This window comes from Dipodomys spectabilis, unplaced genomic scaffold, assembly GCF_019054845.1.
Source record: "Dipodomys spectabilis isolate Male_0828 unplaced genomic scaffold, ASM1905484v1 ptg000018l, whole genome shotgun sequence".
Taxonomy (NCBI): domain Eukaryota; kingdom Metazoa; phylum Chordata; class Mammalia; order Rodentia; family Heteromyidae; genus Dipodomys; species Dipodomys spectabilis.
Window position 1 is genome coordinate 3,071,795 of NW_024870695.1, and position 14,735 is coordinate 3,086,529.

The 14,735-nt window shown below is 49.5% G+C and overlaps 1 protein-coding gene across 4 annotated transcripts in view; it reads right to left on the reverse strand.

Annotated features, from left to right (window-relative positions):
* Nucleotides 1-3,562: 3,562 nt before the first annotated feature.
* The window catches only part of Tom1l2 (target of myb1 like 2 membrane trafficking protein), a 141,790-nt gene continuing 130,617 nt past the window's right edge, over nt 3,563-14,735 (reverse strand). For all 4 annotated transcript variants that reach the window (XM_042671397.1, XM_042671414.1, XM_042671401.1 and 1 more), the window contains 3 exons: nt 10,190-10,249; nt 8,197-8,233; nt 3,563-7,484 (listed from right to left, as the gene is read on the reverse strand). In XM_042671397.1, the coding sequence (XP_042527331.1) occupies nt 7,336-7,484; nt 8,197-8,233; nt 10,190-10,249 (246 nt within the window). In that variant the 3' untranslated portion in view covers nt 3,563-7,335. The remainder of the gene's footprint in view (nt 7,485-8,196; nt 8,234-10,189; nt 10,250-14,735) is intronic.

Consider the following 14,735-nt stretch of genomic DNA (forward strand, 5'->3'; position numbering starts at 1 on the left):
GCATTGGGTTTACCTCCCACACATCCATTTTCACAGATAAGGGGAGTAAAGACTGGAGGGTGACAGGAATATACCAGGCACCACAGGTGAGGCTGTGGCTAGAGTAGGTATCTGGGAGAGAAGATGATCTTCTACAGAAACATCCACTGATTGACTCCTCAGTGCTGAGAGGAGAGGTTTGGCTTCTTCTTCTTGAGTTTCTTGAGTAGATCCCTCTGCAGGTCACTTAGAAGTACCTCAATTCCCCCCCCCCCCCGCCTCCCCCCAGTTCTTTAGTTCTGTTTCTCTACTGCCTCGTGTCTTGGAGCCCCTTGGAGAAAAAGAGGTGGTAGGGCCTTGCTCCTCAGGTAAATAGCCAGGACTGTGGCAAGGCTCTCCCAGCTCAGGTAGACAGCAGGTCCTTTCAGCTCAGGCCTGAGGAAGGAGGGCTGAGGGAGCAGCCCAGGACTTTGTTCAAATGTGTATACCCCAGGAGTGCCACTCCCACCTCTAATCCTCTCCAGATCATAGTGACCATCCTGCCTGCTAGAAATCATCTGCTGTTTTCCTTCTTTTTACATGTGCGCGCACATGTGCACACGCACGCACGTGCACACACACCCACACACACCAGTCTTGGTCTTGAACTCAGGGCCTGGGCACTGTCCCTGAGCTCCTTTTGCTCAAGGCTAGCACTCTACCACTTGCGCCACAGTGCCACTTCTGACTTTTTCCATGTATGTGGTTCTGAGGAATCGAACCCAGGGCTTCATACATGTGAGAAAAGCACTCTACCACTAAGCCATATTCCCAGCCCCAAAATTACAATTAATCTTTTTTTTTTTTTTTTTGCATGTGCTGGTCCTGAGACTTGAACTCTGGGACTGGGCACTGTCCTGAGATTTTTTTTTTTTCCCCTCAAAGCTACCACTCTACCCCTACTTTTTACGCTTTTTAAGGTATTCTTGTGTGTGTGTCCACATGTGTGTGCATGTGTGTATGCCACCAGTACTTGATCTCAGGGCCTGGGCACTGTCCCTCAGCTTTTTTCTCAAGGCTAGTGCTCTACTCCTTGAGCCACAGCTCTGATTGTAGTCTTTTGGTGGTTAATCAGAAATAAGATTCTCACAGATTTTTCTACTAAGGCTGGCTTCAAACTATGATCCTCAGATCTTAGCCTTCTCAGAAACTAGGATTACAGGTGTGAGTCACTAGCGTCCAGCTGGTTCTTAGGGTTGTTTTTTTGTTTGTTTTTGTTTTGTTTTGTTTTGACTATGCAGCCCGAGCTGGCCTCAAACTCCAGTTCCTTTCACTTAGACCTCCTAAGAAATGGGATTACAAGCATGTGCCACCCTGCCCTCCCTCCACAGTTTCTGGCCTAATTGTGGGAACTCTTGGGAAAGAGCTATCCTGTCTGCCAGCAGGAAGTTGGCCTGCAGCTGCAGAGAGCCTGCAGTCAGATATCTACAGGGATGAGCCAACCAGGAGAAAGCAGAGCCAAGACATACAGAGAAGCAGATACCTGGCCAAGCACATAAGCACCTGGATCCAGCTGTTCCTGAAGCTGACGTCAATTAAATAAACAAATTCCTCTTTTTGATTAACTGATTTCTACTGCAATCAAAAAAAGGTCCACTATACTATTTCAAATGATGAGTTTTGGGCCATGAATTTCTCAGCTTAGACAAAGGTGTCCTGATACTGATAACCTTGTTTATTTATTTATTTATTTATTTTTTTGCCAGTCCTGGGGCTTGAACTCTGGGTCTGGGCACTGTCTCTGAGCTTCTTTTGCTCTACCACTTGAGCCACAAAGCCACTTATGGCTTTTTTTTTTTTTTTTTTTTGAGTAGTTTGTTGGAGATAAAAGCCTCACAGACTTTCCTGTCTGTGCTGGCTTTGAACCACAATCCTCAGATCTCAGCCTCCTGAGTAGCTAGGATTACAAGCGGCAGACACCGACACCCAGCTAACCTTGTTTATTGACAGAACCCCTCTTTTTTAGGAGCAATGAATATACTGGGGAAATGAGCTATGGACAGTACTCACCAGGGATGATGAGGCCCCTCCCTCCTTGGAGGCTGGTCAGCTGACTCAGAGCTGCAAGACTGTCCTCACCTCCCCTGTCTTCCTCCTTTTCACTTTCTCCTCCTCTTCCCTTTCCTCCACTGTGGCTAGTCTGTCCACTGCAGCTGCCCAGCTGCCCTGGGGCTCTGTTGCTCCTTCCTGCAGGCCCTGGAAGAGAGCTTCAGCATTTCCTGGTTGTGGTGTACTTCATTCTGGGAACTCAACCAGGCTCTCAGAGCAGGTCCTGCTCTCCAAGGGTAGAACCCAAGAGCAGCCCCTCCCCCAACTCTGTCCCTCTGGCACTGGCCTTGCCTGGGAACATAGAAACCACAGTGGACCAGATGCCCTGGTGAATCCATGGCAATCTCTAGGCCAACTTTCTCTCCACCATGCAGGGACATAGCTCTAGTTTCCTGGAGTACCACAGTCTTGGCACAGGACTGAGGACACAGAATGGTTCATGGTATCTGTTCAGCGGGAACTGGGCTTGTGGGCCTCCTTCCTGTCAGAGGCCTTCTCTCTGCTCTTGCATGGAGTATGCGTATGGAGAAGCACTAGTTCACTCCAACTGGCCAGAAACAAGCAGGATCTCATTAAAACCCCCTGGAGCTTATGATAGTAGTGGATCAAAAGAAGCTGGGTTGTTATATTTCTGGCCTAGGCTGGTGACCCCTGCCATGTACCCTCCCTCCTCTTCTCAGCAGCTGGAAACTCTGTCCTATGCCACCCATGTAGAAGGTTTCATTGCTGGCCATGGAGATGGCCTCCATAACCCTAAGTCCAGGAGATACAAGTTTGGGTTTGAGGGCTGAGTCTTCCACGCCATGCACCCAAGACCAAGTCTATAGCTTTTTCTAGTCCCAAATAGTACAATGAAAGCCATGAGTCCCCTGCACTTGCGATCTGGCCTAACCTGGGTTGGTGAAGGAATTAAAAGGGTCTCCCAAGCCACCAGAAGAAGGCACAATTACCCCAGGTTCCTAACAGCTGCCCATTGCAGCCTCTCCACCTTTTAGCAAGTACTGTAGGGTCCACTCCACCCCCCCCATCCCCAAGCAAGAAAGCAAGAGAGATGGTGGGGAACCAACACAGATAGGGTTCTTTTTGTGGGGGAGAAAATGTTCTATAATTGTATTGGATCAGAAAGGATCCCAAATGACTCAATTGTATATTTTACATGGGTAAATTATATACTACACCAATTATATATCTCAATAAAGTTGTTACCAAAGAAGGTGAGAGATCTAGGATGAAATACAGGAAGAGCTATAGCTCCTGATTGCAGTGTGAGCACTCAGCCAACCAAGCAGCTTTACAGCCACTACTACCAAGGCCCACTGGGCAGAGTACAGGGAGCTTCCTGGTAGGCAGGTAGGCAGCCGGAGAAGGAGGGATGTCCCTAGCTGCTTCCTCCAACAAGGACCCCAAGGACCCATAATAGTCCCTGGTTAAAGAAGCTGGGGAGGTAGTCCAACCTGGTAGGCCCTTGGGATGAAACCACAGAAATCACACAGGGAACAGTTCAATTATATGTTTATTGTGGAGAATTTTACATGCAAGAACCCAAACTAGAGAGATGGCATCTGGAGGGAGAGCCAGTGGGGTAGGTGGACACTCTGATGTCACTCTAAGCCTTCCAAGCCTTGACCCACCCTCCAGAACCAGCTCTGCCCACAGAAACACAAGACAGTGATGAGACACCAGACTTCTGGGACAAAGAGACAACAAACTCAACACATTCCTCTTTTCAATAGCCCCCAACAATCCTGAGAACCCTCACAAATGAAGTGCAAGCTTTAGGAAATAAATACCATCCCTGCTACCCAGGAGAGCTTGGAGGTTTGGGACATGGCAGGAGCAGTTCTGATGCAGGGCTGACAGGTTCCCCAGAAGATGCTTGGCAACTGGGAAGCCAGGCTTGGACCCCTATGGGCAGGTGGGATTGGAGATGGGCACAGGGCAGAATGGGGAGCATCTTTAGGTGGAAACATATTCCTCTGGGAGTGGCTGGTGCCCTGTGGCTGCCCTGTGTGGTGGAAGAACCCAGCTCTCCCAAGAAGAGATGGTGGAGAGGCCAGGGGCCTGACCCAGCAGTGCAAGAAGCTGAGGCTGGGCTCAGCTTCTTCCTCATGCTGCTCTTCTCTTGGCTGAGCCATCAGTCAGAAGAGAGCTTGCAGCAGGGCTAGTTGGGGCGGGGGGGGGGGGGGTGGTGTAGCAGCAAGAAGATGAGGGCAGGATCCCATACCACTGGGCCACACAGAGGCCTGCCACCATTCTCGAAGCTGCACAGTGCTGTCAGGGGATGGGTTCTTGCCTCCCAATGGGCTACAGTGAGAACACAGGCCTGAGAGCACGGGGTGGGGAGGGGAAGGGCAGTGAGCCAAGGCACAGTCACTCACAGAGGGGGCTCATAGACAAAAATGACAGGACGGACAGACAGTCACATTCCCCTCTGACCAAGGCCAGCAACAAGTCCCTTGTCCCATGTACTAAGAAACAAGTAGGTCACTCTCAGCCCAGCCACAGTCCACCTGCTCGAGGCCTGGGCTGGAACCACTCTGTGGTAGTCTTGCCAGAGGCCACTGTGCTGGGGTCAAACTGCAAGCAGTGACTTTTGTTTGTTGCTTCCCACTGGCCAAAAAGGTAGGCAGGAGGTTACTCTTCACACCTCAGCACACAATGAACAAAATAAAGGTTAAACATATCCCCAAGAAAATATTTTGACAAAATAAATATTTTAACCTATAATCAGGTATAATTAGTGCTTATGAGGCATCCCAGCAATAATTTAGTGTAATTAAGTACATACTGTATCTGTGATTTCTAACACTTATGGAGGCAGATGGCTTGCACGGGTCCAGGTCCAGCTTTCCCAACTAGTTCTGCTCCTTTCCTTACTAAGCTGGAGGCCTGAGGGGTATGCCCCCCACATGGAGGGCGAGGAAGGATCACAGGCCCCAGGATAGGGCAACCCATAAGGGATGAGTAAAACCCCCTTCAGGGCAGCTGGGCCTGCCCTTGCTTCTGGTGTGGGCCTCAGCCTGCAGGTAGGGCAGCTACCTCTGGACAGGATGTGAACAGAGGTATGTGAAAGCCACCAGAGGGGCTGTTCCAGGCCAGGAAGGCAGGAGTTTCTTGTCTGCATGGCTAATGGCCTCCTGGCAGCTCACAGGAGACCTCCAGTACCTGCTGCCTGTGGGGCAACCGGCTGGAGTCAGGGGATGGGAGCATCTCTGGACATGGGTACTAAGAGCAGCTTTGCTGGGGACCCCCTGAATTCAGGCAGGTCCCTGTACAGCCTTGCTTCCTACGGGAATCGATCGTCTTCTCTATGTAATACATAGGCAGGGAGGCTGCCTTTTCCCACAGAAGATGCTGGCCTGCCTCCCCACCACTCACCAGCTCTGGCAGGCTAACAGAAGTGGGGTCTGACCCTCACAGGATCACCCCACCAGACTATGCAAGGACTAGCTCTCTGGGTATGTAGGCTTCCATGCCAGCAACCTCCCCTGTAGTTTAACCCAACCAGCTCCTTTCAGAGGTCTTAACAGCCAAGCTTGCCTCAGGGGCTCTGCCCTTGAGAGACTGAGAGAGGGGCCTGGGTTGGCCAAGAGCTGAGAATCAGAAGGTGGAGTATGGCAGATGCTCAGAGGATTGGACAGGAAGCAGGCTGGCTGAACTTGGGAAGGTGCTTCCAGGGTATCCTCTGCAGTATGAGTATTATATCCCCTACTGGTTCTGTTAAATGGACCCAGTATGCAGGCCTCCTTCCTAGAGGCTGCTGGAGGGGTACTGGACAGCATGGAGTCCTGGGGCAGGACCATTCCTGCCCTCAGCCTTCACTGCAATCCTGGTTATAAGAGCATCACAAAGTGCTGCACTGGTATTTTATCCCTCAACGCCTGGCCTCCTCTCTGTGATAAGGTTGATCTCTGGTGGTGACAGGGGGAAAGGATGATCACATCATGAACACATGGTAACCTGGGTTGCCAGAGAGTACAGTGAGCAGGCCCTAAGACTCAGGTGGGGCTGCTGCTGCTACAACATTTGTTTTCTGATAATGGCAGCTTAGGGAAGGACAGGGTTGGACCAGGACATGGCTAATGCTGAGTCCGTTGCCTGGGGCCAAAAAAACACCAGCAAGGACACAGAACAGGAGCAGGTGTCACCAGCCCCCATCTGCTCAGCCTTAGGCTGTGGCCTTCAAGTGGGAAGTGGGGGCTAGGGGACATGTAAGGTGGGAGGGATCATTCTGTCAAGACAGCTGGGAAGGAGGCTGCAGCCCCTTCCAGGGAGGGCAGAAGGAACTTAGTGTCATTCTAGCCATTCAGTCATTTGGAGCCTCCAGGCATGGTGCATAGCTGTTTGCTACCAGGCCTGGGTATGGAGGCTGCTACAGGCCAGGCCAGTGCTATGGGCATGGTACAAATGCAGCAAACCCACATCATCTTCCCACATATGCCGGAGCCATGCCTCTCATACAATCCTCTCCAACACCAGGGTCAGGTGTGGGGGTGATGTGCAAAGTATCCACGGGGGCCAGTTAGTTTGTAGCGGAGCTTGCTACTCAGCATGCCTTGTGGCCAGAGTTTACAGGTTGCATGCTGCCTCCCAGATGCCCTTGGCTGTTCCTACACCAAGAGCCAAAGGTCCTTCTGGGCCCTTTGGTTCAAGACTTAGCTGCTGAACCAGCACAGGCATGAGGAAGGAGCTGGCAGCCCACAGAGCCCTCTAAAGTGCCAACACATAAAGTGTCACAAGGTGACACACAGTCCAAGGAAAGAGACTGAGCCTATGGGCACAACTGAGCCTTGCCCTTCCAGAGATGTGACACCAAGCCCTTTCTGGAAGAGAGGGGCACAGGGGAACAGCATGCCTGAGGAAAGCCACTGAACCAGGAGGAGGTGGGCGCATGTGGCAGGGCTAGAACCTGACCCATCTCTACTGGATATAATGAAGGGGACAGTTCAGATGCTCTGTTCAGGATTACCAAGTGGGGGCTGCCCTTCTTGGGGCTGGGCCACTGGCTCTTCCTGGGATGACCCAAGGCCAATGGAGCCCATGCAGGTAGGGGAAGGAAGCCTCTGGCTGCCACTGTCCCACCACCTAGAGAAAAGAAGGTGACAAAAGCTGGTCCTGACTAGGAGAGGTCTGGGAGCAAACACAGTGGTGTTTCCATGGAGACACAGGTGTGCAGGCCGAGGGGCTGGGGAGCAGTGGCCAGTGCCCGTGTCCACTAGGGGAACCAGCAGTGCCCTGCCAATCAAGGGAGGCAAACCACAGAACAGCTCACAGGGCAAAGAGGGCATCCTCAGACCGCTCTGGCTTCTTTCGACCAGAAGGGTTGGAGGCTGGCGCAGGGGCTTCCATAGGGGGTGAGGGAAGGTCAGGAACCATTTCAGCAGCTTTGGCTCTTTCTTCCAGGAACTTATCAAACTCTGCAATATAAACCAAGGCAAGGCACAGGGTTAGTGGGAGATACAGCCTTCTTGTTTTCTAGGGTATGCTTTATTTCTCCCCACTGAGGCCAACCCAGCAGGAGATCTCCACCTCTAGCTTGAGAGGGTACCATGTTGCCCTAGCTGCCCTCTGTCCAGAGGCAGGAATGGCAGGGCAAGCTGCGGGTCAGCACCATTGATTCTGTGCCTTTCCAGCTTGGGGATCAGTCTCAACAAAGTTAGTCCTCTCTCCCATATCTACTTGCAAGGGAAGCAGGAAGCCCAACTTGAAGCTGATGATAGGGAAAGGATCTGACAGCCCGCAGGCTCTGCAGGAAAAGTTTGGGGAAACACAGCCCAGAGAACTTGCCCCATCAAGGACTTAGATCTCTATTTTCCAAATCAGCATAGGGCCAGGGAGGGAGGAGGGAAGGAAGATTCTTTACTGGCCTGACTGACCAGGGTTGGGACCCAGATGGCAAGCTGTGGCAACTATTAGTTTTCCCAGTGAAAAATCATGTTTTGTTTTTCCCCTTATAGGAGATGTTACTTCCTATATCATCACAACCCTGAAGGACACAGCTCAGGGACTTAGCACTCATAAAAACTTCGGCAACAGAGGCTCTATGAAGAGGTGGGCCCAGTACTTGTATAGCCCCAGAGACTAGGGTGGAAGAGAAAAGGGGCCTGCAAGGTCACTGGCTGGGCTTACCTTCACTTGTAACACCCTCTTCCAGGTCATCGCCCTTCTGTTGGAGGAGCAGATAGAGTAGCATTAGGGTTTGTCCTAGCCTTGCCTGCCCAGCCACCTCTGCCCATCCATGACCACTTGATTGGCACATCTCAAAACGAACAAAACTTTATTTTTGTAATAGCAAAATACTGCTCTTCTTATTAGAAGCAGAAATTTTGTTAAACAACAACAACCACAAAGATAAAGGGAATAGGAAACAAAACCAAACAGGTTCTAAGTTTTGATCCCTCATAAGGGCCAGAAAACAATTTTTTTTTAAAAAAAAGTATAAGCTGGGTCCCTCTCCTGGGGTGAGGATAAGACCCCACCCATTGATTCTTTGAAGGCTCTGGACAGAAGCCAGGGTAGTCACAGGAGGCTGAGGTGTACCAGTGTCTCCAGATGTGCTCCTCTGTGCAGTATCTGCTCACTGTCAGTGTGGGGATCTGGGAAGACACTGTCCCCAGCAATAGCTAGGGGCTGCTTGGAGCCTGGATTGCCCCCGTCCCCCGACCAGTTGGTACTTTGGCAGTGGGAGCTCTGTCTCCTAGAAGCCTGAACAGAGCCTTCCCCTGTGGTTTAGACCTGAATCCTTCTGCCAGCTCCTTGAAGGGAGTCTGCTGGGAACATTGTTAGACAAGATTCTCCTTTCTTTCTTTCTTTTTTTTTTGGGGGGGGGGGTCCGGTCGTGGGTCCTGAACTCTGGGCCTGGGCGCTGTCCCTCAGCTCTTCAGCTCAAGGCTAGCGCTCTACCACTTGAACCACAGTGCCACTTCCGGCTTTTTTTCTTTTGTGCTTATGTGGTGCTGAGGAATGGAACCCAGGGCCTCATGCATTCAAGGCTAGCGCTCTACCATTGAGCCACCTTCCCAGCCCAAGATTCTCCTTTCTGAGTCTTAGGTCCCTTGAAAAGGGAGGGTTTCAGCACTTCCTGCTCTTCCTCTGTGAAGGAAGCTATTTCTTTTCTGAGCATCCTTTAGGAAAAACCATGGGACACGATTTTTTCCCCCCTGACACCAGGTTAGCTGTCTCTTTTAGCTAGTGAGTGTCTGTGGAAAGCCTGGCCTTCCAGGAAGGGGAGAGATCCTAATTGTCAGAGGCCTGCTCTCCTCTTGTGGAAGATGGCCCAGTCACCAGCCTGGGTCTCTAGATCTGGGAAGAATTCAACCTAGCCCATGACCCTGGGAAAGCCACATCTCCCCACAGGAAACTTCTTCACTGGACACTGACCAACTCCTTCCCTTCTCAGAGCTACAAACTTTGTAAGGAACAGAGGGATGAACCTGTAGCCATTTTTAGATGCATAACATCCTTGGCTTTCATCCTGTTTCTTAGAATGGAGATAACACTCTTTGGGGGAAGGTTTTTTTTTTCCCCCCAAAAAAAGCACTAGAAGATACTGGGCAGGGGGATGACAGTGAATTAAAAAAAGAAATCCTCTCAATTCATCTCTCTATATTTCACAATTAAAAAAAAAAAGGACTGAGGACATAGCTCAGAGTTATACTTGTCTAGCATGCACAATGCCATGACTTCTGTCCCCAGCACCGCAAAAACTGAAATTGAAATAAAAATAAAACAGAAAAATTACATTTAAAAATGAAAACAAAAACAAACAGAAATACTCCCCTAACCCCCAAGCACACACCTCCTTGAAATCAATCCAGAGGAGTCACCCAACGCTGGGTCAGCAGCTTTGCTCCCAGACAGTGGGATGTCAGGAAGGACCTGCCCACACCTGTGCAGGACTGTGTGGATGAGGAACTGTACCCTGACCCCACCCATCACTGACCTCCAGAAGTCTTCCACAGCACCCCTTGCCAAGGCCAAGCACTGGGAAGGAAGGTGGCTGCGGAGGCTGTGATAGACCTGACCCTCCTCCACCCACAGATGGGGGCTCATCAGCCCCCCATCCTCAGAGAACTTCTGCCTAGCCACTCCCCGTACACAAAGTATAAAAATCGAGTCTCACCAGGTCCGTCCTGAGCCACACCTCAATGTCGTCCATGACAGAGGGCTGCGAAACGGGGATCTATGGAGGCGGCAAGCAGCGGGGCCAGGCAGCCCCCACACAGCCAGGCAGGAGAAGACAGAACACCGGAACAAAATAAATCGTCAAAAAGCAACCCCCAAATGAAACCAAAATGTACACAGCAAAACAAAAAAACAAAAAACAAAAAACCACAATTGCATGGCACGCAGGGCAGCACAGGGCAGCCATATGTGAAATGGCAGGCGAGGAAAGCAAAGGAGGTGGCAAACAGTCAGAAGCAGAGGCCCGTGGCAAGGAAGTACACATTCTTAATATGGATAACTTTTTGACTGCATGTGTCTCTTCTTGTAATCACAGGTACAAAGCACCTTCTACTCTCAAGAATGTGGTTGTCTTATAGTAGTCATGACAGCCCAGGAGAACCAATTGCCCTGAATCAAGCCCAGCCCAGGGAGTGACTCCAGGAGCCAAGAGGGGCCTCCCCCATACTCAGAGTGGGATGCAGGTATCAACCAGCCTTGGAAGACAACTGGGGCTCTGTTGGCTCTGTTTAATAGGTTGCCAAGTCCATCTGTCTGGATTATATTGTAAGTGGAAGGAGGAGCCAGGGGCTGGAGCTCCACTGGCTTGGGTGTGGCATGGTTGACAGAAAGGAGGCCTGCTTTACTACCAATAGAAATGTGGCTAAAATGAGGGTTTTAATGACAAAGGGAACTGCAAGGCTTCACTGCTAAAACGAAGGCTTTGGTGACAAAAAGACTGCCAGGCTTTAGTCTTTATGTCTCCTCAGGGGGGAAAAAATAATCACACAGTAGCTCTGAACACAAGTTTCCTTTAGTCTCATGCTTTCTACTTTCAACAGTAGTCTCCTGCAGTCAAAGAAAAGAACTGGGAGCAGTGACCAGGGCACTGGCAAGGTGACAGGGCTCCCCTACAAACCTAATAGATGCCTGACAAATTACAACCTGGACTTTTGAGCCTCAGGCAGAGATTCTGAAAAATTCATGTGACTAAAACAATTTATGTTGTCAACTATGATGTGATAAGAAGTGAAAGTGGCCTTTAACCCCTTCGAAGCCACTTTAATGAGATAATTGGCACCCAGTCCAGACAAATAAGGTGACAGCCCTTAGTCAAGGGCCTTGTTCCTTACCTATCCTGGGCCTAGGAAGTAATTTTGGAGAAGAGGGGAATGTCTTAATTGACTACTATTTCTAGAAAAGAAAAGCTAGTGTACACCTATTGCTGTCTATACCTCAATGTCCTAGAGTAATGATAAAGTTTAAACAAGCAGTAAGAAGACTGTCTCAGTGTAAACTAATTCTAAAAAATGACTCAGCCTTAACAAAGGAAAAACAGAAAATTCCTACAACCGGCCCTGGCCTGACTAGTCTTGGAGGCTGACATCTGCTCCCGAAGAGGGAAGGGTTTGGGACTTCAGGTGGAGCATGCACAGTCTGAGCAGGTGCCTGCAGTGTTGTGAGAGCCCCTCCCTCCCTCTGTGAGCTGTCAACCCAGGCTCTGAACCTGCTCTGTGTCCTATCTGCAACCAGACGTGGGCAGTCACATAAGTATTTTCAGAATGCCAAACTACCCACTGACCAGATTAGGCAGAATCTCTCTATGTTGCCATTTTATCCTTTCTGGGGGACTGCAGACTGTTGAACTGAGAACATTCCTGCGAGTTCTTACCACCCTGATATGAATGCTAGGGATAAAATATGTGACTACTCACTCAGGGTGGGGACATGAATGCTCCATGGCTGTGCCAACAGTGCTTAAGGCAGGCACCCACCTTCCCTGTCAAAGAGCAGCAGGACACAGCGGGTGCAGCCTGCTATCCGATGCTTGCTGGCAGGCCTTCTGCCTTGACACATTCCTGGAACAAGGAGATGCCATTTTCATGATCTTGATGCCTCTAAATCTTAATGCCTGGCTCAGAGAGGATGTGTGCCATGCTGAGTCCCAACACCAAGGCTCAGCCAACCCCTCAGTTGCTAGAGCACTCTTACATGGCCTTCCTTTGTTTGTATGTATGCAGCATGAACCACCCAGAAGAAACTGAGACTCCATGTACTGAGCTTTTCCCTTCTTTTTTTTTTCTCCTTTGCAGTATCCAGGATGGAACCCAGGGTTTCATGCATGCTAGGCAAGCTCTACCACTGAGCTTCTTTTCTGACGTGTTGCTAAAATTTGAAAAAAGCCTCTAAGAGAAGCTGGGTGTGATGGTACACACCTGCAATGCCCAAACTCACAAGGCTAAGGAATGCTAGCTGTCAGTGGCTCATGCCTGTACTCTTAGCTATGCAGGAGGCTTAGGTCTGAAGATTGCAGTTCAAACTCAGTCTAGGCAGGAAAGTTTGTGAGATTCTTATATCCAATGAACTACTCAGAAAAAGCCAGAAGTGTACTCTGGCTCAAGCAGTAGTGTACTAGCCTTAAGCACAAAGAGGCTCAGGGACAGTATCCAGCCAGCATAAATAATAAGAAACTTTAAAAAGGAGCTGGGAAGGTGGCTCAGTGGTAGAGCGCTTGCCTTGTATGCCTGAGGCCCTGGGTTCAATTCCTCAGCACCACATAAGCAAAAAGGAAAAAGCTGGAAGTGGCACTGTGGCTCAAGTGGTAGAGTGCTAGCCTTGAGCTGAAGAGCTGAGGGACAGCGCCCAGGCCCAGAGTTCAGGCCCCACAACCAGACCCCCCCCCCCAAAAAAAAAGAAACTTTAAAAATCCAGTAAGTAACCATGGGTTTAAAAATGTTTAGTTTTTTTTCCTTACAATTTTTTTTTTGTTACTGTTAAACAACAGAAGGCTATTAGTGGAGCTCAGTGGCAGAATACTTGCCTACCATGGGTTTAATTTCCAGTGAGGTAAAAATAAATAAATCCTTGGATATGACATCATGATTAAATTTTCTTCTTTGAAGACTAATCTTGACAGATATCATGCAAAACAAAACATCAACAAAAAAACACCTCACACTATTGCTCTCTTCCTAGATGTACCTGAAACTTATGAGTAATGTGTGGAATGGCACCCTCCAGACCAGTCTGGGAGCCAGGCAGAGCATGAGAGGGAGAGCATAGGTAAGGGTGGTGCTGGCTCCAGTTGGGCCACACCTCTCACTGGTGGAAGCTTGGGGTGAGTTGCTTCTCTTAGACCCTTCACTGGGTTGAAGAAACCTTTAGTTTCTTCACTGGGTAGTTCCAGCTTCTTTTAAGAAGCCTTAGACTTGTGGGTGAAAAGGCAGGCACAATTTCTTCATCTGTGGAATAAGGTGATTTATAAGGTTACATTTAATTTTCAACACTCCTGGAGTCAGAATACCTTAGCTTCCAAGTTGGTGCTTCTGTTCCCTAATGCTGACACCCAAGGAAGTTAGAACATTGGAACTGACTTTATAGTAAAGCTACCAGGCCTCAGAACATGAACCTCTGAGGATCAAGGGTGCTGGTTACCAGGTAAGTTTGTCTAACATAAGACAGGATTGACTTTCTTGTGCTGGGATGTAAAGCCTTAGCTACAAAAATCTGCTCTGGTCAATAAGTGTGTGGAGTATTTTAACAGGGTCAAATCCCTTCTAATCATCCAAGTGCTAGGAGATCTAGACTGAACACATATACTGACATAAAAATATAACAGAGAGGCTGAGAGGGAGGAAATCCCTTTTCTAGGCTGGAGAGAAGTGAAGAACCCTGGCTACAGAAGGGTGCTGAGTCTTAGGGGACTAAGTATCTCTACCCTGTGGTTTTAGACAAGTCCTCAGGCCCTTGGAAGGCCTCAGCATCAATCTATCAGACCAGAGACTGGCCCAGAAGATCTCTAGGAGGCCTGTTGGCTTTGAAACACCATGGTTAAATGGTCTTGGGCACTGATCCGAGTGGCAGGCTGGCTCAAGGTGTCTGAAAAAGAGTAGGTATTGGACAAGGGAGACAAAGAAGAAAGAAAGATGTGAAGAGAGACTATAAAGGCAAGTGATAGAATGCTTGCTTAGTATGGAGCTTGCTCTGGGGAGCTCAGCATTGAGGGCCCTGTATACCCCTATCCCATGGGGACTAAAGCTTAAAGTTGAATCTTGTAAAGAGAGAAGCCGGGATAGCAGGGTGATTGCCCTGGTAACCTCTATCTGCACAGTAAAAATGAAACAGGCAACTCACATGCCCAGGAGGGAGATTCAGATCTGGGCGGTAGGCTGCTGTTCTGCTGCAGGTTCTTACCTGAAGGGCAGGTAATACTACCTTGTCTCAGGACAGAGAGAGGTGCTGCCATCAGATCATCCCAGACAGTGCTCTCTGGGCTGTGTCTGGGGGTCTCCTAGGGTTACTGAAAAGGAGGGACATGGACAGTCCTAACTTTAAGCTAAGTTTTGTAGCAATAGGTTCTCTTCACTAACCTAATTTTGCTCTTGCTTTGACTTACATTTGTTTTCACCAGGACATCTTCCTGATTCTGTAGCTTGCAAATAGGAGCTAGCCCAGCTGATCAGCAACCAGAAGAAGCAGAGATCAGGGGCCAGGGAGATAGGGAA